This window comes from Loxodonta africana, chromosome 15 (assembly GCF_030014295.1).
Source record: "Loxodonta africana isolate mLoxAfr1 chromosome 15, mLoxAfr1.hap2, whole genome shotgun sequence".
Taxonomy (NCBI): domain Eukaryota; kingdom Metazoa; phylum Chordata; class Mammalia; order Proboscidea; family Elephantidae; genus Loxodonta; species Loxodonta africana.
Window position 1 is genome coordinate 48,595,663 of NC_087356.1, and position 21,475 is coordinate 48,617,137.

Consider the following 21,475-nt stretch of genomic DNA (forward strand, 5'->3'; position numbering starts at 1 on the left):
TGTTTAGAAGAAGGTACCTGCCATACCCAGGTAAAGTCCTCAGTAGTCACAGTCATTTCTTTAGCAAGACTTGTGGCTTGGGTTTTCTGCTCACGCTGTCTACATCCCAGGAAAGGGACATACCAAACCACTTTTAAGACACTAAAACAGGGAAGTAGATTCTAAGTCCCACATCTCAGTAGTCCCTACTGCCAGGAATGGGTTTCTGGGCCTGAAGGTGTCAGGGCCACAGGGAGGTGGCATCTGCCAGTAGCCCAGGTCACTGTACTGCACAATTAAGATGGAGCCCTGGAACCAGTCAGACTGGGCTGTAATCCCTCATCTTCCACTTCCTGGGGTAGCCTGGGCAGACTGCTTGACCCACCCTCGGTGCCTGTTGCCTTCAACTGCGAAACAGAAATGATGGCATCCAGCTCAGGCGGTTTGAGGAGAACTAAAGGAGATAATGCACACAAAGCACTTGGCACACAGGAAGTGCTGGAGAAACATCAGTACTAATTATCCTCATTACTGGGCATGGCCATCACATGGACAGTGACTCATAAGGTTTACTGGACGTTCCAGAGTAAAGCAGAGTTGGGGCCTATACTGCTTGTCCATTCAAAACCACTTCTGTCAAGTCCATTTCTACTCATTGTGACCCTGTAGGACAGGGTAGAACTGCCCCACAAGGTTTACAAGGCTAAAAATCTTTACAGAAGCAGACTGCCACATCTTTCTCCTGCAAAGAGCTGGTGGGTTCAAACTGCCGACCTTTTGGTTAGCAGCTGAGCACTTTAACAACTGTACCACCAGGGCTCCTTTCGTGCATTCAAGGAGCCCTTAATTTAAACAAGTATCCAAGTCCCATTCCTTGAGGAAAAGTTTATCTTTTACACCACAGTAAGCTCTGAACTGAGGACAAGAAACAGAGGACATTTTAGCAATGCCATTTTGTCAACAATATGTCAACAACATAGCCTAGGATGGCAAAGGTGTGGCTACTTCTCCAAAGGCAAAAAGAGCCAATGTTAAGCGTTCACTTACATCAGCTACTACCTTAAGCGATTTTCAAATATTATTTCTGTGACTCCTCAAACAAACCTACAAGTGGGTAGTATTATTATCCCCACTTTATCAAAGAGGGAAGAGAAGTGGAGAGGTTTAGTGACTTGCCCAATCATGCATCTAGTGGCAGAGTAGGTGTAGGGAAAGCTCACGGCATCCTGTGCTTCTCTTTGACGGCGCCCGTGTACAGTTCTACTGAGTTATTTGCAGGCTCTGAACCGGTTGGGAATGGTTCTATAATTGCCAACATAAACAAAGACAGTGTATGCATTGCACAACAACCAAATCTGTTGCCCATTGGATTTCGACCCAAATAGGAAACAAACAGTGTTGCTCCAATCAAAGATGGCAGCCAACCCTGCCACTTTGAATGTGTGACACTCTCCACAGTCTGCCAGTAACCCAATCTCACACATCAGGCTGCTGAAACTTTCGGGATCCGTGCAGGAGACTGGATTATTGGCAGGGCTGTGGAGAGTGACACACATTCCAAGCAGTGCAGTTGGTCAGCCATCTTTGAGCAAGGCGTCACTGTCTAATCGTTCATTTAATAGGTCTCTTTCACAGTCGATTATAACTCCATAAGTGCAGAAACCCTGTGGTCTTATTCACTGTGGTATCACAGGACCTAGCGCCATCCCAGGCACAGAACAGGAACTCAGTAAATACTGGAGAAAGGAAGAAAAGAAAGTCACTCAGTCTGAACTCACCTGTATCCATTCTCTCTCCCATGATCTGCCTGACAAAAGTCAGCCTGGCATCAAGTCCCAGATTCTATCCCATCTCATTCTTGAAACCTCCTGCCCACTCTGGTTGCCCCTCCAAACTCCAGTGGCAGCCCCACCATATGCACTCGTGGCCCTCGTCCTACACTGCCTGGCATGCTGTAGTGATTTCACATAGGTGTGTCTTATGACATTACCTCTGCTCTAAAATTATAATCAGGTGCGGAAAATGGCCCCCAGCATTGCCCTAGGTGTCTGGTGTGTCACGGTTGATAAAACACTCCAGCAGCTCCACGCTAGGTCCAGGGTTGACATCTACACGCAACAAGTGGATACGGAGACTGTATGGGGATGTTCACAGCCTCAGTGAGGTAGATGTGGCCTCTTACTTCTAGAAACAGACTCTGAATGGACTGGAGGTGCTTTGGCCCAGATCACATCTCTTCTTAGGAAACATACAGACTCAAGAGAAATCATTCAGAAAGGGATTTAGCTATAAATACCCAACAGTCTGGTGGATGCTGAGACACAGCCAGGAACTCCTCTTTCCTTCTGACCTGAAATGGACCAGGCCTCCTGTCTCACTGATGACAATAATAGTTCTTAGGACCCAAGGGGCCTTACAGGTTAAGGTCAGAAACAGTATAGTACAGGGAGGGAAGTGTTTGTCCCCTCAGCCCCTGGGGAGCAACCTGAGCAAGTCCAGAAAAGTCCATTCCTGAGCCCTTCAAACAGCACCATTTTTTCAAGAGGCAAGTAATCATGTTCAGCCTACATGGCAACAACTCAAGGCAGCTTTAAGCTGCTTCCCTCCCCAGGGACACAGCAGAAAAGGCTGGGAGAACCTGACCATCCTTTTCCCAATCTGTGGGCTTCGTTCATCTTGGTGAGAACTTTTGCATTCATACCAAGCACAGCAGGCACTGCCTGTGAGTTAAACTTACCTGCGCATTTAAGAGAAACGTGGTTAGTAAGTGTAGCTCTTGTTGTGACTGTAAGTTAATGGTGGCCAGTACTGTGAAGGGAAAGGAGAAACAAAACATTGTCTTAAACCCAGAGGACTTTCTGAATTACCCTAATCACTCTCAAACTTCTAGCACAATTGATGAACTAATCATGATGCTGATTCCCAGGTTGGTACAAGTCAGCTCTCTGGGGTCAGAGATGCATATTCTTATCTTGGAAACCCCACCTGTCAGCCCAGACCTTACACAGCAGTCATTTCCTGAGATCTGATCTCAACTGCAGCTCCTGCAAGTGGAGTGTGGTTCCTGCTCAGTAGTCTTCTGTAGGCCCAGAGTCTCATCTGTTCTTTGCACCCAAGCATCTAGCATAAGGCAACAATCTAAATGAGTAAACCTCTGAAGATTCTCTTTGCATTTCTTAAATGAGGGATCCCATTTGTTTATTACTCCACACTGTTCATTTTAAATAGCTTCCCATCAGTGAAAAGTGAGCTCCAGAAGACATGCTGGGCTTGGCCTGAGAGCACGCTGTCAGGCCTCCTGCCTCTTTTGTTCAGCCTGCCATCAGCCCAGCATGCACCAGCCTGGCCTGGGCTCCAGGAGCAGAGAGGGCAAGTTGTGGGTGAGCAGCTGGCATCCCAGCTACCCCACTGCTCTTCTACAGGACATAAGTCCCTGATGACCAACAACTAAAAACCAACAAGCAGTAGCTGAGGCTCAGGAGGTGAAATAACAACTAATTAGCAGCACAGTCAGGATGCAACCCAGGCCCATCAGACACCCAACCTCTTGTCCTACAAGGTTACCATCCTCCAGCTGCCTTCCCGAGGGAACCACAACCCAGTGGGTATGCCTCTGCATCCAGACACCTCCTCGCCTTAAGTCAGAAATCCATGACAACAGAGGCTTGTCTGAAACTAACTGGGCAGAAATCCCAAAGTCAGCAGGATCATGATGGCTAACTGAACACAAGCATTGATCAACTATCCTTCCTGACACCTCACTAACATAAAGTACAAGAATGAAAAGGTATAAGGCCACAAGGAACAACAGCTGTTAAGAGGACATCAGCAGAGATGAAATTCCAAGAAAAATCTTGAAAGACTGAGAAAGGGCAGAGCAGTGTTAAGTGGCCTAGGAGAATGGAAGAAGTCGCACCCAACTCCCCTCTATGAGGTACCTGCACCAGGGAGGATATGAGATGGGTGGCCAGGCCCTCCTCCCCAGAGGGAAAATGGGACCAGGGCAGCTCTAGGCTGGGAGACATAAGGCACACAAAACGTGGAAGTGACATATACGAGGAAAGACTGGAAGCAGGGGGATGGGGGCTATCTGAACAGTGGGGTGCCAGCCTATTCCTCCACCTGCTCCCAGGACATCTATAGCAAGAGACCAAAGGACTCTTCTCTAAAGAAACGGAACCGCATAAAAGACTTTGTCTCTGCACACAAACATCTGGGTTTCCCCCATGAAGAAGCCACCTCCACCCAATCACCCCACAAAGAAACACACCTGCCAACAAGCCTTCTCCTCACACAAAAGTTCCTAGGTGGCTTTTTAGTGCCTCATTCTTAAACATGACTGCTGGGTCAAGAGTCAGATAACTAAGAAAATAACCTCACGGGGGGACTAAACTGAGCAGATAAAGGGGAAACAGGGTAAAGAGAATCAGTGAAAGGAACAAATAAAATGTTTAAAAAAGTAAAATATTTTCAGCGATAAGAGAATATCCATTAAGAAGTATGCTATGAGAAAAGAAACATTCAAGAAAAATGTGATCCAGGAAATAGCAGAAGAATTGGAAGACAAAATTGAGGAAACATCTCCCCACCTCCCAGAAAGAAGAACTAAAGGGCAAAGAGGTAGAAAACAGAAAAGAGACTTAGAGAATCAATATGGAAGCGTAATAAATAATAGGAATGTCCAGAGAATTAGAGAAAAAGAAAATGCAAAGACAGCCTTTCCCACCACTGATGACTATAGCTTTCCACAGAAGTGCCAGTGAAGAGGAAAAAAGTCTGACTCCAAAGGACATTATTGTGAAATATCAGAATACCAAGGATAAAAACAAAATTCTAAAAGGATCAGGAATTGGAATGCCATTGTACTTCAGCAGCAACAGAAGCAGCAAATATGGACCAATGCCTTCAAAATTCCAGGAGACAACAGGGATTCTACACAAGAAAGACACGGACTAAGTCTTGGGATAAAAGCTGTATAGCAGACTGCCATATGGAGCAGAGACACAGCAGTGAGGCCTCCAGAAAGTAAACACAGACCCGATGTATGATCTGATGTTTACAGACATTTGGAAATTACCAGTGATAGGTGTTTGCCAGATCTTTGGTAAAGCATTTGTTTAAGAGAGACAGAGAAAAAAGAGAAGAAAGGAAAAGGAAAAGTGGCATCATTACATTGAAAACTCCAGGATTCACCTGTATTGTACAGAAGCATTACCCTGATAAACTTCTTGGTTCAGCAGTGAATATTATTTACTGATCAATTGCACAGACACTATTGATTTAAATCTTAATTGTGAAACAGCTCTACTGGAAGGACAGCAGTGGGGTGAGACTGGCAAAAAAAAAAAAACTAAACCCTCAGCTAGCGTAAGAAGTCAATAGATAGGATTTTACACTGACAAATACACAGCACTGCATGTATGTTACTTAGAAAAGTGAAAGGAAATACCAGAAGAAAAAGCAAAAAAGTTTAAAGTGGTAGTTTCTGAGGAGTGGGACTAGGAGGCAGGGCAATGCTGTATGTTTTATAAGCACGGTTCTATTATTTTACTTTTAGGCCGTGAGAGTGTATTACTTTAATTACTGCTTGACTTCAGGTTATCATCTGGCGCGGCAGGTGGCAGGCAGTGCAGTGGGCCAGGCGATGAGATGAAAAAGGGAAGAGACTGAGAATTCAAGAGAATACTGGAGGACCCCAGCATCCACAGGAGGTCTTCAGTAGATAGCACCCAAAGGGGCCTCTCTTACAAAGCACTCTGCTGACCTCTCCCAGAGCCCCAGCCACGGGGATGCAGTGCCACCATGTGGGAAGGACAGGAAGCGCCCCTGCCCCGACCTCAGGGCCCCCCGTCATGGGGATGCAGTGCCACCTTGTGAGAAGGCCGGGAAGCGCCCCGGCCCCCACCTGAGGGCCCCAGCCACGGGGATGCAGTGCCACCTTGTGGGGAGGACGGGAAGCGCCCTTGCCCCAAGGGAAGCCAGGTTCCTTCTCCCCTCTGCTCAGCCTCATCAGGGAGACTAGGGATCTGGTCCTCTGACTGGCTCTGCCTGGGGACAAGGGCCTTTCTTTTCATTCATTCAACAGTCATTTACTGCGTGCCAGCCACGTACCAGGTACTGTTCAAAGGAACACAGACAAAGGTTCTGACTTTCAAGTAGTTCAGTCTAGTGGAGGAAGGCACAAAGGGAACAAAACAAGGAGTAGCTGAGCTGGTGCAGTGCTGAGCAGGCACAGGTACTGGGGCCAAAGGAGGGCCCGAAGCTCCTGATGGGGCCCCTCACTCACTGGCTCATCCCTTCACCAACAGACTGTGTCCAGGCAGGAGGCACAGCCAGAATGGAACAGACAAACCTAAGCCCTGTGAGCCCACCTGCTGCCCCTTGTCCTTAGGTCTGCAGAGCACTGCTTGTGTCCTGAGTATAAACAGTGGTCAGCAGACAGGAGAGACCAGGTACAGAGCTGGGTAATGCATGTCCGCCTCTGATGTGGACTCTCTGATCCTTATAAGACAGAAGCTTTGGGGCCTGTGCCGTGTAAACTGGGGAAGAGCAGGCATCAGGGTGCCCAGCTGTGCCCACGCCTACCCAGGTGATGGTTCCCTTGCAGGGCCCCCATGCAGTACCTCCGTGGATGACTCCCTTGCTCAGGCCGTCCTTGTTGTCTGAGGTCAGGAGCAGCTCCACAATGCCTCGATCCTCTAAGGCCTGTGGGGAAAAGGAGATGTGTCAAAGTCTGTCCTGACTCCTCAAAGTGTCTGCGGTGTCATGCAACTGGGTAGGGCAGCTTGATGGGGAAGAGGGAGACACTGGAGATAACCACGTACTTCTCTGCAGAGAACTGAGAGAAGGCAATCCTGTCTGCCTGCCACATTTGGCAAAGCTCCGGCAAGCCCAAATTCCAGTCACAGCTGGAGCATGGCTGTCCCATACTGGGGGACCCCTGGCCACTCCCAATCTGGGTGCAGTGCCTCGTCTAGCCAGTCTGCTGTTCCTGACAGGCCTGCTCAGAGGCCAGCCCTGCAGGGCCACTACCACACTGTCACCTGGCATTGTCCGCTGGGCTCCATAGTGGAGCCAGCAGCCAGCACCTTCCCCCACCCAGTCCAGTTTGGTCTCTGGTCAACAGTAGGGACAAGGCTCGACTAGCAAGTCACCTGTCCATGGTGCTCTGTACCCGCCTGATGCTGCCAAAGGCAAGAGGTGGGAGCACGCATTATGCTTGAAGGATGGTGGCCACTGGCCACTGGGGAGAGCTGTCAGCACCTGTGGAACATTTATTGTGGTGCTGGGTCTTTTGCTCAGCACTTGGCAATAAGCCATCCTCCTCAATCTCCACAACAGATACCTTCGTTTTACAGATGAAGGACCTCAGGAAGGCAGGCTGGCGTGTTACAGGCTACGGAGCTAATGACAGATATGGTCCTGACCCAGAGGCTACTGCCTACAGAGGCCATGCACTGGGGCCGGGGCCTTTTGGCTCAGGAACCCAGCAGGGGGTTCTTCCTAAACTGTCCCTGCAGGTATTAGAATAGGACTGCTTCCTTCAGCTAAACATATTAGGAAATAGGGGAGCCAGAGAGAGAATCTAGTAGGTGAATGTCACTTGTACGTAACCCCAGCTGCCAGTAAGGAGAGAACAGACGGCTGTCTCCCTCAGGGACAATTTAACTGTGCGAGTTTAAGCCATGAGAACAGGTGAGGTTTTCATCAAAAGCCTCGAATCTACCACCTCCCATTATCCACCAGGCATGCACTCATACTTAACACACATTTCCTTAGGCTCCTACCATACACGTGTAGCACGGAGTGGGTTGAAAGGGCATAAACACGGGTAATCACCATCTTCACTATTTATATGTGGGTCTTCACAGGCATTTATTTATTGACTCCACATTAGTGGAGTAAGGGATAATTACTATTTACTGAGCAGCAGCAATAAACCAAGTACTGGGATGGCACCCACTTCCCACAGGAGCCTTAGAAAAAGGTGCTCTTGTCTCCACCTTGAACATGATGACACTCAGGTCATCCTATGCTGTGCCTACAGCCATCCAGCACCACAGGAAAAGGCCACAGCAGCTCAGGAGGGGTCCCTCAAGGACCTCTGGGTGGTAGGGGCTGGGTGCTGAGGCTGCTATTGCCCCGGCCTCACACACCCAGACACCAGGGAGCCAGGACTGCGCAGAAGATGTCCCCAAAGGAGCTGCAAGCTCTCTTCCTCCTTTTCTGCAATTGAGCAAGTAAACAGCGGCTGAAGATCCAGGGCCCCAGAGATCATCAGCGAGAACTAGGTGTGGCAGAGAAGCACTCCCACCTGGGCCTGGCTGGGACTGCCCTGCTAATCAAAGACGAAGAGAGAGCTGCAAGTGTGTGCTCACCCAGGCCTGGTGGCTGGGACTGGGCCTTCGGAGCAGACCCTCCCCTACCAGCTTCAGCAGTGCCACCCTTCCTGGCCGTATCCTTGCTCCCTAGAAAGAGTGCTTTCCAAAGGTGAGGAGAAGGGAGGGAGAGTAGATAGGAACCTACAGGTTTCCGGATGGAAAATAAATCTGTATGTGACACAGAAGAGATGCTGCCCAGTTAGTGAAGGCCAAATCCAAGGCACCCTTAAGTTGGGTGCAACCTCTGAGGTTAATTAACATTTTTGCAACTCATACTATGACTAACCCTCCAAGTCCTCCAAAACCAATTTGAGACTCTGTCCAAGTTTGATTTATTGACAACTCCCATAATACTCACAATTCAAAGGGGCAGGTACTTAGTAGTCCCACTTCACAGGAGAGAAAACAGAGGCTCAGAAAACCTGTCGTTTGTTCCAGGTCACAGTTACTTAGTGACTGGAATCAGATTTGAATATCAAGCCTATTCTTTTCAGTACTCCTCTTTTTTTCTGTCTCTGCCCTCCGCTGGTGTGACCAATTTGTCATATTAAATCAGCACTTCTCAACCTCAGTGTCATATTGGACCCAGATGTGTGAAAACCACTCAGAGGTCCTGATTTCACTGCCACATTACATGGCCGGGCACAGGGAGTTTTAAAACCCTGATGATGCAGTGTGTGGCCAGGATGGGACCACTGCTTCAGACACGAGTGCCCCACCAGGAAGCCTCCTCTAAGCTCACCACTCAACTGAGTCAGACACGCCTCTTAGCTCAGCAGCACCTGTGGGCGTTCAGTGTGACTACTAGTCAGAATTCACCCATGCAGAAGAATTGCAACCCCAATTTAGACTCATCAGTGAAGAGCAAACAAGGGACAACCCTGCTGAAATGAAACAATGAAGAAAGGATTCATTAATGAATAAGTGGTGCTGGGAAACGTGGTGTCAGTGTGAGAAGATGATTAGACCCACAGCCCCACCACAGCCCACAATGCATTCCAGACAGCTTAAAGCCAAGCACCACACAGTAAGCCTCTGGTCCTCCAGACCTGAACTGGTGCCTGGTCGAAACGTGAGACGGGACAATTTCTGACAACTGAAGCAAAACAGAAAAATCACTGGAAACCAAGAGGACCAGTTTGAAAGATAAAACTAAAAAAAAAATTGGACGTGTTTGCTGAATCTACAACAGTGTCTGGCACATAATAGCTGCTCAAAAAATATGTATCAAATGAGTAAATGAATGAATAAATAGGTAAAACAAATTAAAACAAAAACAAGTCAATATAAAAAATGTTGACAATTCACATATTGGTAGATATTTGATATCAAAAATGTTTAAGGTCCAAGATCCTAAACTGAGATACTGAGATCAAAAAAGTATAGGTAATTGATAAAAGTTTAGGAAGCTACAGCAAAGCATCAAAGGATATGAAAGGGCATAAAAAAGCCAACAAGAATTAAAAATAATAACCCACTCTTGACATAAAAGTTACAACCACTTAAAAAAAAAAACCAAACCCATTGCCATCAAGTCGATTCTGAGTCATGGAGACGCTAGATGACAGAGTTGAACTGCCCCACAGGGCTTCCTTGGAGCAGCTGGTGGATCCGAACTGCTGAGCTTTTGGTTAGCAGCCAAGCTCTTAACCACTATGCCACCAGGGCTTCAGACCACTTAGGGTACTTCCTATCACCCATTAAATTGGCATATATTCACAAATATAACAAAAATGTTAACAGACTATGAGGAAATAAGAAGACATAATTCTCATAGCTCTATAAATTTGTGTAATTTTTCAGAGAAATTAGACAAAATATGGAGACAGTAAAAAAATCATAACCTTTGACTTAGTAATATCACTTTTATGACTTCTTAAAAACTTACTTGCTCAATAACATTAATAACCTATATTTTACAGCTAAGAATACATTTATATGTCTCTTCTCAACTTCCATTATTAAACTCATTAGATAGACAATAGCTTTATAATGTGAAAGTACTGTGTAAAAACGCGAAATCAATGTTCCTTTTATTACCGTTTTTGTGACTCTTGAGAGTTCTTCCACTGCTTTCTATCTGCCTTTTTCCACTTAGCAGACTAAGTTACTCTGCCTTCCACCCATTTCTAGTATTAGACTGTGCATATTTGTGTTGGTGAATACTAATAACAGTGTGATTTCCCTCTTTTGGCCAAAATAACTAAAATCATGGAGGGCAAACGTGGGACAAAGCTAAGGCTTGAACAGAGTCCTGGCTCCTCCGAAGGCTCAGCCCATTCTGTCTTAGGAAGAGCCCTGAGAAAAGAGATCAAGTCTAAGGAAGGTCAAAGGTCTCTGTGTTGTGGAGAAACAGGAGGAGAGAAAAGCGGTCAGACACAGAGGGGATTTGCTCCTACCTTCTTGACGTAAGGCATGTAGGCTGGGTCTTTGTTATAGGAGCCATATTCATTCTCCACCTGCACGGCAATAATGGGTCCCCCAAGCTTGTACTGGGGAGAAGAGAGACAATCAGCTGAGTTGCTCTTTACAGGAAACTGGGTTACCTAAATTCACCATCCCTATTACTAATTACTAACAAAATGTTCCACTTGAAACAATAGTCTCCAAAGGTCTGGCACGCAGTTTCTGTGTTTAAGGATGCTTCTGGGCCATATTCCTCACATGGCCTCCCCTGCTGCTCCTATCCAGCCTCTACCACCCGGCTTCCTCACATGGCCTCCCCTGCTGCTCCCACTCGGCCTCTACCACCCCGCCTCCTACCAAAAGCTGCGAATCATCTGTGTTTAAACAACTCCAGTAATCCCACCTTGCCAGAAAATATTTAGGCTAGTAACTTCCTAGCTTCTTTCTTCTCACATGATCAGGGTTGCCGGAATTAAAAAATACAAATGCAGGACACCCAGTTAAATTTGAATTTCAGATAACAATAACTATTTTTAGCCTAAGTATGTCCTATGATTTGAGACATACCTATATAAAAATAATTATTCTTTCCTTAGCTAAAATTCAAATCTAACTGCATGTCCTGTGTTTTATCTGGCAACTCTACCCACAATCAGGGTGAACATTTTAAACCATTGACTCAAGAGCAACTTTTTGTTGATGTACTAATTTTTTAATGTGACTCTTCTTAGTTTTACATAAGCAACTGTTAATTACTCCCAATCCTGTTTTTGTATTGCTTACAGTTATTCCATGAGCTGTTACGATACTTCTCCCCAAAACTTCATTTTACCACGTAGGTTTTAGGTACTAAATAACATGTACGCAGCATCTTTTTGGCTGCAGAGTTCCCAGACTCACTGCGTCTGGGACTCACTGCTGTCTTAGAGGCAAGTGCTTGTCCATATGTACTCCTTCTCTGTGACAGCTGAGCACATGGTGCCACAGGACAGGCACAATTACCCCCATCCCCCACAGCTGCTTGGGCCCGACGCAAAGCAGTGCAAGCCCTGAGGCCACCTGTCCTCTCAGCCATACAATGCCTGAGACAACAGCGCCACACACAGGTCTCTTAAACAGCGGTCAGCTACAAAACATCAGGCCAACACTCAATCAGGCAGTGAGGAAGAGTGTGCTCCTGTATCAACAAGCATGTGAGCGTCCTGGCCTGAGGGCTAGCCCAGGACCATCTACTACCAACAGGGAAACAGGCAAAGAAGAAAGGAGCCGGTCTGCTTTTTACCTGGAGTGGGACCACCCTGGCTATCAGGTGATCAAAGTAAAGGTCCACGGCCTCGGTGAAGCCCTTGTATGTGGTTCTCAGCTTCATGTTAGGGTCTTGGAGTAGCCAGCTTGGAGCAAGACGCAGGACTGTTAGTTTCACTATCCGTGGCTTGACTGGGACAGGCTTCAAATTCATCCCCAAACCCCCCAATATTTCTGTCCAGCCAGGAAATGATGGGATTGTTCAAAACCTGCCAGAGTGTGAAGCCACGCAGCTCATGGTCTCCACTCCCCACTGCATCCCTATTAAAGGACACCAGTCCCAGCAGGTACTTCCCACTTCATGGCTATATGGCAGGGCTGCGGGTCAGAGTGAGAAAAGCTCTTCACTGGGCCCAGCCCAAAAGGTTCCATTCCAACCCAGTTTTCAGCATTTTCTCTGTAATATTCTTACAAAGGGGTGACGCCAAAGGGCCAGGGACCACTGGGGATGGAGGAGAACACAGACTCGGCTGCCCTCCCCATCTCCTGGGAAAACAGGTCTCAGACTGGGACTAAGAAAGGTGACTGGCTCTGCCCCTCTACTCTAGACCAGAAGCCAGAGCCGGAAGGAAGGAGGCATCTGCACAGCCCCAAAGGCTCTGCAGGGCTTAGCCCAGAAAGGAGCAGCGAACAAGATGAGCTTTTTACAACCTAAGTGTTGTGGCCACAGAACGCCAGATGAACAGAGAGCACCAGGGATCAGTTTCAAAGCTGGAGTCATGGTATTGTCCCTTCTAGTTGAAATTCTCAGGAAACACTTATATTTTCTAACAAAAGTTTAATGCTTCCCTTGCCTTGGTCTGGAAGTCCTGAACAGGGTCAGAAAGTTATCAATGTACGCTAGGTAAAAAACAGATGAGGGGTGAGGAGATTCCTCCAGGTTAGCATCTCCATGTCTACCTCCCATAAGGCTGTTTCTCATCCACTCAGTTTCAGCACTCCACCTGCTACGCAGTGCTCCCAGCTGCCTCCCTAGGTGGGTGTCCCCTGTACCTGCTTAAAGGCGGAGACCAGGGCCTGGGCCCACAGGTAGTGAAGGGTGGGGCCTCCATGTTAGTGACATACTTTAAATCCTGTCCTGCCGCTGTGCTTGGCCCAGCTGAGCTCAAGGAAGCCTCTGACTGAGAGACGCTAGTTTCTAATCCATAAGGCGGGGGCCCTCTCTGGCTACTCTGAGAGCAGCACGGAGCTGAGGCGACCTGGGTGGAGGAGGACAGAGCCCGCGTGCCCCTTGGGGAAGGGCTGCGTCGTGTTGGAAACAGAAAACAAGCAGTACTGTGCATCTGTGCTGCGAGCGGCCACTCCCAGGAGAGCTGACAACACAGGGCTGCTTTCTGCCCTCCTGGGGCGGCCAGGCAGCGTGAGGAAGGGGAAGACTTCCGTACTAACAAGGGACTCGGTTACCAGGAAATCATGACAATCGTTAGAACAACTAGGGATGACTCATCCAGATTTCTATTCCAATGGTAGATTATTGCACTGAACTCAGCTGATAGCACACATAAGACAGTAAATTAAAGCCTGAGATTTGAGGATACAACAATAATTTGTTTTCTTATATTTACTTACAAAATGCTCAGACTTTTAAAAATTTCTAGTAACCTTCCTGAGAAACAGGCAAGGCAGGCTGTATTTTTCCTATTTTATGGATAGAGAAAGGGAGGTTCCAGCAAAGTTAAATGACTTCACTGGGGTTAGAACTAAACAGTAGAACCCTGATGAAGTTGGGGACGGCCAATTCTTCCACCTGCTGCTTGCCACATAGAAAAAGAAAAGACAGAAATTTTAAGGTAATTTTCACATTATTTAAAATGATCGTTTGTGGGCTCCACTTGTTCTGAAAAGGAAATACAGTACAGAATGGAATCCTGTACTTTAAAAATACAATGGACCTATTTTTGTGATTAGCATTTTGCACGAGAACACAAGACCACAGCGTGAGGTCTGTCCCAGCCCTGCTCACCTGGGCAAGCCCCCAAGGTCAATCTCACTGCAGATATAGGGCCCTGGACGCAGAATCACCCACAGTCCAAGCTCCGCAGCCATCCAGATAAAGGCCCTAGGGAGGGAGACAGCGTCGGTGACTCTCCTGACAGAAATGAGGCTGACGGGGGTGGGGGTGGGGGTGCTGTAGGGAGTGTGAGCCAGAGGAGGGAGGGAGGATGCTCAGCGCAGTGCACAGAATGCAGAGCTTGGAGTGTAGAGATGGAGCTGTTGGCTCCTCGCCTTGCCTCACTCTTTCTAACCTCTAACCAGGAGAATGAGGTTAGTGAAGCAAAGGCTGCAGCCCTCCCACCAGCAGAGCAAGGAATCCCAAGGTAGAGGTATCCCTGGGAGTGGGGTTTTCACCGTCTGCACAGACCCAAGGGGAGCTAAGACAGAAGGATCTCAGAGAGGGTGCTAGCAGGGTCCTAACAGCAAAACTGACCCCTAAAAGCAGCCCCTGTCCCAGCCAGGTGATGGGCCCACACTGCACCCAGGCCTCCTCCCAGGGCCTTGGGCAGCCTCTGTGGGTGCAGGGAGAAGTCTGGGCACAGAGGTTGGAGGCCCTGCCTCACCAGGGGTAACAAGTGCCCACTGGAGAGTGACTGGTCCTGGGTGTAACACCTTTCTGAGTGTCACAAGAATGTGGCTTCAGACTCTGTCTCTCCCAGTAATGATCCACTGTTCCTAAGCAATCCCAGGTGCCACCTCTCTGCGTCCCACCCAGGGTCTGGCAACAGAAACAACATCAACACTTACTCCAGATCCAGATTCCCAGAGAAGTCAAATTTGCCTCTTTCCGGCTCATGGAGGTTCCAGGGAACATAGCTGTAACAGGAATACAGGCAAGAGCTTTCCATTCATTCCACTTCATTTCCCAGATTACCTTCTTTATCCCTAAAACCCACTCTCGCAGTTGAAGATGTGTTTCTTAGGTACATTGTCTTAATGCCTTTGGGATTAGAACCAAGAACTGATGGAAGAAATCTAGGGGCCTTGGCCACAAGTGCCAGTTTGTTATCCTGTGGTAGTTTTGTGTGCTGTTGTGATGCTGGAAGCTATACCACTGGTATTTCAAACACCAGCAGGGTCACACATGCTGGACAGTTTTCAGCAGAGCTTCTAGACTAAGACACACTAGGAAGGAAGCCCTGACAATCTACTTCCCAAAATTAGTCAATGAAAACCTCATGGATCACAATAGAACAGTGTCCGATAGCACCGGAAGATGAGCCCCTTAGGCTGAAAGGCACCGCACAATGGACTCAAGCATTTTATTCTGTTATAGATAAAGCCACCATGAGTTAGAGCCAACTCAATGACAGCTAACAACAAGAGGCCTTAGAGAGCCCAGGGCAAGTCCCTGAGGGACTAACGTCGAATTACCCGAGGAGAAGGGGTGGGATGTCAATGACATTTGGGTAAAGCACAGACATGCTGTGTTAGAGGTCCCACTCCACAATCATAGGCGAGCTCTCTTTCCAAGAAGTAACTTTATTGGAAAGGAAGTTAAAAGTAGGCAAAGAGCCCCAATATAGTCTTTAAACTTTAAACCAAAGGTATCCCCTGAAGTCTTCTTGAAACCACAATAGTTCAGTTTAACTAGTAAAGAATGTCTGCATTGAGCATTATGCTCTTTTAAGGACTATCTGTACAGGGTCAAATTGAGAAAAGCAACTCAAAAGATTAGATAAGAGCCTTAGGGGGCAGGGAGTTTATGTTACTGGTGGAGGAACAACTCAGAAAACGAGGGTAAGAACGGTTACACAACTTGAAAAACGTAATCACCAAATCGTACATGTAGACACTTGAATTGGTGTATTTTTGCTGTGTATATCCTCAAAAACTAAAAATAAAACAAATTATTAAAAAAAAAAAAAACGGGAAGAGGAGAGCCCAATTATCAGCCCTATTTTTACTGAAGCATACATGGCTCCAAAAGATAGAACAAAATGGAGGTTCTAACTCTAAAGAAAGTGTAAGGTCTGGAAGGGGCCTGACTCAGGAGGCAGGAGGTATGAGTTCACACCTGATAGCAGTGCTGACAGCTGCCACCTCCGCTCCCATCCCACCCTGCAGCCTCCAGTGGACCCTCTCCAAATGCAGAGAGCCTGCACAGGTCAAGGGAGACAAGGCTTTCTTGCTTTCAATTCAAACTCAAGAGTTTCATGTTTAAGCAAATATAGATTGTCCCCACAATAGTCCTACAATATTCCTTCAGGAGTCCTATAAGGTGTTACTGCAACCCCAGCATCAGATTTACATATGCAAAGAAATGGATCCTTAAAAGCTGTCTTTCTGGGAGGTTACCCACAGTTTATTTCAACAATGTTGTCACAGTTCAAACACCCTGTAACACTTTTGGGGAATTGTCTTCAAGGCTAATTCACAAGTCACCCAAGAAAATCTATCTTCTTGATTTATAATCACATATTTTTGCCTGAAAATGGAATAACCCAGCCTAAAAAAAAAAAAAAATAGCCCACTTTATTTCATAGACTTGGATCCGAATATCTGTTCGCAATTTTGAAAAAAAAAAAAAAAAATCCACAAAAAGACCAAGATTTTTCACAACTGATAGTAAATTTTAAATGACTCACACATTCAACCTTTATTTGAGTGCCTACCATGTGCCAATCACTCTGCCAGGTGCTAGAATGATAGGCCACAGCATTCTTAAGATAATTCCAAAAGAGGAATACTAAAAAATAGCTTCTTGTGGTAGCTAATTTGAAGATCACACTCACTTGCTGTATAAATTGAGGAGTTTCAAAAAATGAATCACGATACCGTATTCACCTACTACGTACTTCCTCACTCCCTTCACTACACTCCCATGTTTCTGTTTCTCTAGAACTTACCTGTATTTCACCTCGTACCATCCCCATTAATCTGGAGTTTTAGTGAGGGTAAGGAGAGAGGGAGACTCTCTTACCCATTAGACCTCAGCTGCCAACATTTGGTTAGCAGCCATAGTTCTTAACTACTATGCCACCAGGGTTTCCAGGCAGAAGGTTTAGGCTAATTCCAACTCCAATACTTTTCCTCACAAAACTCAGCCAAGGCTTCACTTACAGGGGTACTCAGGTTTAGGATCTGACAGGGTTCATCCCTCCTAGACACAAGGGAGAATCCCAGGCTGGGCCTGCACTGAAAAAGCCCCGGACTCTGGGCCTGGGATGCAGATGGCCGGAGTCCCTGTTTGGTAAGTAGGGTTGGTGGAATGGGACCAAGGCCAGCACTCACGTGGTGAGGGTGTTCAAGCCACAGGCCTTCAGCTTCAGCAAGCGGTCCCTCCAGTACTGCCTGGGCACCCGGAAGTAGTGCACAGAGCCCCCGAAGATCCAGAAGGTAGAGCTCTCCAGCATGAAGTTCTGGCCTTTCGCCTGTAGCCCTAACTGGCGATGTCTTAGCCATGGAGGGATCAGATTATGCCAATCCAACCTGGAAAGGGTGAGACAGTCATAAGCCAGGAAGCTCTCCCATCAGCAGTGAGAGGGCCCAGAGAAGACATGGGCCTCCTCTTCTCCCTTGCAGGCCCCAAGCCAGTCTTCTTAAAGGGGCCTGCTTCTAGGGTGTTCTGGAAAAGCTCCCCACCCTCCAACATAGCCAAACCTTGGGCAGAGTCTTTCTTCAGCACCACTCACGGGTCTGGGCCCCACTGCAGGGGAAGAGGAAGCTGACGTTGCAGTCAGGAACAAGACAAACACAATTTTCAACATGAAGGTGTGGGTGCTAAAAGGAGAGAGGATGAAGTGAGGTCACGCTGACATTGGAAGAGGGTCCTCAGGAAGCTGAGCGGCTGCCTTTTGGCTTCAGGGACAGGAGAGCAGGTGGCAAACAGGTGCCAATAGTGGCCAACTCTTTAGGCCGCTGCCTAAATACTAAGGCAGCATCTACTTCAATAGTACCTCTGAACCACCTCATGGTCACAGCTGTCCAACTCAAGGTACAGATACCTGGAAAAGGATATCTGGGCTAGAAGCAGCATCAACCAAATCTCCAGGTCTTAGTTATTTTCTGAAGATCAAGTGTCAGCCAAGAAATAACCCAGCATGACAGATAGCTCTACCTGGGAACACTGTGGAAAGTTCTAGTCCATTGAAAAAGCAGCTCTTGGTATCCCTTGGGTTGAGCAAGAGAATCCCCCTCAAGAGGATCTCAGTGACGTATTTCTCCTAAAATTCCGCTCCCTCCCCCTTTTTTTCTTCAGTGGGTATAAGCTAGTTACAGAAGAGACTAAGCCACTGCCCACAGGCAGTGATTGGAGGAAAGCCCAGAAAAAGAAGTTGGGAGCATGGAGGTTTCCAGCCAGAAAATTTAGCAAAGGGGGGACAGAAAACAAGAACACAAGTGAATCTGAGACAAAAGCCAATTTGAGTGGGTATTTTTTTTCTTCCTCAGCTAGTTTATTGACAGCTCCTGACACTAGAGGGCTTAAGGCCTGGCCAGGATCCTCTGCTGAAAATAGTTCCCTACACTGCTTACAGTTTTGAATACATTTTGTGGCACTGGCTGGAATTATACCACTGGGGGACCATTTTGTTGAAGGTCCAACTGCCATTCCCTCAATCAATATGGATGCACACCGAGACTGGTCTCCTAGAAGAAACAGACATGTGCGACCCAGATGTGGCTAAGGACAGCAATTCTGACCTAGGACTCAACAATGTCTGCATCTTCTAGAATCTCACTCCCATACTACCAATGCATTCCTCCAAGCAAGACCTGTTACGGTCCCTGTGAGGAGTTCTGTTGCACAACTACTGCAGTTCAGTGACACAGAGCTGATACAGAAATGTGTACAAGGAATGCCTGGGGACAGTTTTACAGGCCTGCGACCTGCACAGTCGCCCAGGGCCCTGCACTCAGAGAACCCACAGTTGTTTCATACTGTACTGTCGTCATCGTGAAATTCTTGATACTTTTTAAACAAGGGGTCCTGCATATTCATTTTGCACTAAGCCCCATAAATGATGTCGCCAGTCCTAGAGATGACCAAGGACAGTGGTCAAAACATACAGATAATTGCTGAATGAAGAAATTATCTAAATCATCCAGGTGGTGTCAGCAAAGGCCTCAGACAGAAGATGACATGTGCACTGGTATTGAAGGCGGGGAATACAAGAAAGAACATCAAACAGAGGAAACTTGGGGCAAAAGCACAGAAATATGAAAGCATAGTCTATTCAAGGACTGGCAAGCAAGCTCAGTGTGGTGGAGCGTCATGAGAATAGGAAGACTGAGCAAATCCAAGTCTGAGAAGAGTGGAGGATGAACTAGTTGAGAATGAAAAAAAAACAACAACAACAAGAGAACCGGAGACAAGCAGACCAGGGCTGAGGTCGTGTGACGCCCACTCTAGCCACGGGCTGTGCTTTCCCACAGTCTGAGACCAGCGCAGAAACTGAGGGCAAGCACTTACATACTTTTATACCAAGGAGAGTAATTCCGTATCTGTTGAATTTAATAAAAAATTAGGCACGTATTTTGTACGTCTTTATATTTCATTTTTCTAGTAATTTATTTGTGGTATATTTTTATAAGTAATGGATTAGAAATCAAAAATAAATCAATAAAAAGTAGCAAAAATTGGCTCTCCACCACAGACAGACTGAGAGGTGGTGCTGTAGACCAGAAACAATGGCCTGGCCTTGGCGTTGTGATAATAGAGGTGGGAGGACAAAGATATCGACCAAATTAAATTTACTTGTCTTGGTAACCAAATGGATGCAGGGGATGTGGGGGAGACTAGCGTACTGTGAACTCATGTAATCAACTGAAGTCAGCTACACTAAAAGGAGGTTTGGGTTTGGTCACAATGGTTCTGAAAGTTGGCAGCATATTTGAATCACTTCTCACTAGGGAACTATTAAAAGCTACCAATGCCCAGGGCTCACCCCTGACCGATTAAACACTGCCAGAAGTGGGACACAGTCTAGGTATTTTTGAAAGCTTCCCAGTAGATTCTGAAGTGCAAGGCTGAGAGCCACCAGACTAGGAAGAGTCTAGGATGGGACATACGCCACGAGGGCAGAAGGTGCCACAGATATCCACTGACAACCTGGGGATTTTGTCTAGGGCCACTCATGAGCAAAGAAAATTATTTTTTACCTACTCCTTCCTACTTCTCTGAGCCCTAGTGGTGCAGTGGTTAAGATCGCAGCTGCTAACCCAAAGGTCGGCCGTTTGAATCCACCAATCACTCCTTGGAAATCCTAGAACGCAGTTCTATTCTGTCCTCTAGGCTCGCTATGAGTTGGAATCCACTCAATGGCAATGGGTTTTCCTACCTCTCACAGCCCCTAGGGCCCAAAACTCACACTGAGGCAACAGAACTATAGTTCTGCTGCACTATAGATGAAAGAGTCATTTGTGGGGAACCTGGGAACGTAATCCCCACTTTTTCCTTTCTTTAAGTTCCGTGTTCTGACAAGTAGCTTACAAATGATACTTGAGAGCACAAGTCCTCCAGAGCACCACCTGTAAGGAAGTGAAAACAGCATATACAAGAGGAAGGTTTGGATGTGAATTTTGGTTCTGATCCTTAGTAGCACTGTCATTGGGGGCTAGTGACACTAGCTCTCTGAGCATGAGTTTCCTCTTCTGTAAAACAGGGTTAATACCTGCCCTGACTGCTGAGAAAGGCTGCTGTGAGGGTGAGACATAAACGAAATACTCTGTGATGTGCTGTGAAAGAGTCTTATCACTATCTGATATACATGTGTTTTACCATGCTTTTGCATATTAGAGAGAACAGCCCCATTGGGTCTTTTATGGCCTCAGTGTGGAATAGTGCCAACCTTTCCATTCTCTCCTCTTTTTATTTAGTGTCTAATTTATTTTATGTGCTAGGCTGTGCCAAGCCATCTTACTACAATTTCTAAAATCTTACAATGAAAGATTCTGTCCACTGGGACCCTATCAGTTCAAGTCCCCCTATACCATGCCAGGGGGAGACAGACTATGGCCTCAGGCCAAATCCAGCCTGCTGTCTGCTTTGTAAGGCCTGTAAGTTTAAGGTGTTTTTTTACATTTTTAAATGACTGGGGGGAGGGGAATCAAAAGAATAATATTGTGTCACATAAAAATTATATGAAATATAAAGTTAGAATTTCAGTGTCCTTAAGCGGTTTTATTGGCACCCAGACTCTCATTCTTCTACGAATCATCTACAGCTGCTTTCCTGCTACAGCAGCACAGTCGAGTAGCTGAGGCAGAGAACTTCCGGCCCACAGTGTCCACAGTACCATCCTCCGGCTCTTTATGGGAAAAGTTTTCCACCCTGTCTTAGAGGATGAGACTCTGGACTGCTGAAAGCGGCCTCAGAGTCCCCTCTGCAGCCAATGTCTAGGGCCTGGGGCCTTCTGCTAGCTACCCTCTTCCTCTTGCTCTTCCCACCTGGTTCGTTCCTCTGGCTA

The 21,475-nt window shown here is 46.9% G+C and overlaps 1 protein-coding gene across 1 annotated transcript in view; it reads right to left on the bottom strand.

The window, feature by feature from the left end:
• Positions 1-18,962, bottom strand: part of GLB1L2 (galactosidase beta 1 like 2) — a 29,816-nt gene extending 10,854 nt beyond the window's left edge. Inside the window, exons 1-9 of the mRNA XM_023557007.2 lie at positions 18,886-18,962; positions 17,702-17,789; positions 17,301-17,533; positions 14,814-14,882; positions 14,035-14,130; positions 12,049-12,157; positions 10,760-10,852; positions 6,603-6,684; positions 2,717-2,787 (exon numbers count right to left, since the gene is read on the bottom strand). Of these exons, the coding sequence (XP_023412775.1) occupies positions 2,717-2,787; positions 6,603-6,684; positions 10,760-10,852; positions 12,049-12,157; positions 14,035-14,130; positions 14,814-14,882; positions 17,301-17,533; positions 17,702-17,789; positions 18,886-18,962 (918 nt within the window). The remainder of the gene's footprint in view (positions 1-2,716; positions 2,788-6,602; positions 6,685-10,759; positions 10,853-12,048; positions 12,158-14,034; positions 14,131-14,813; positions 14,883-17,300; positions 17,534-17,701; positions 17,790-18,885) is intronic.
• Between the last annotated feature and the right edge of the window lie 2,513 nt (positions 18,963-21,475).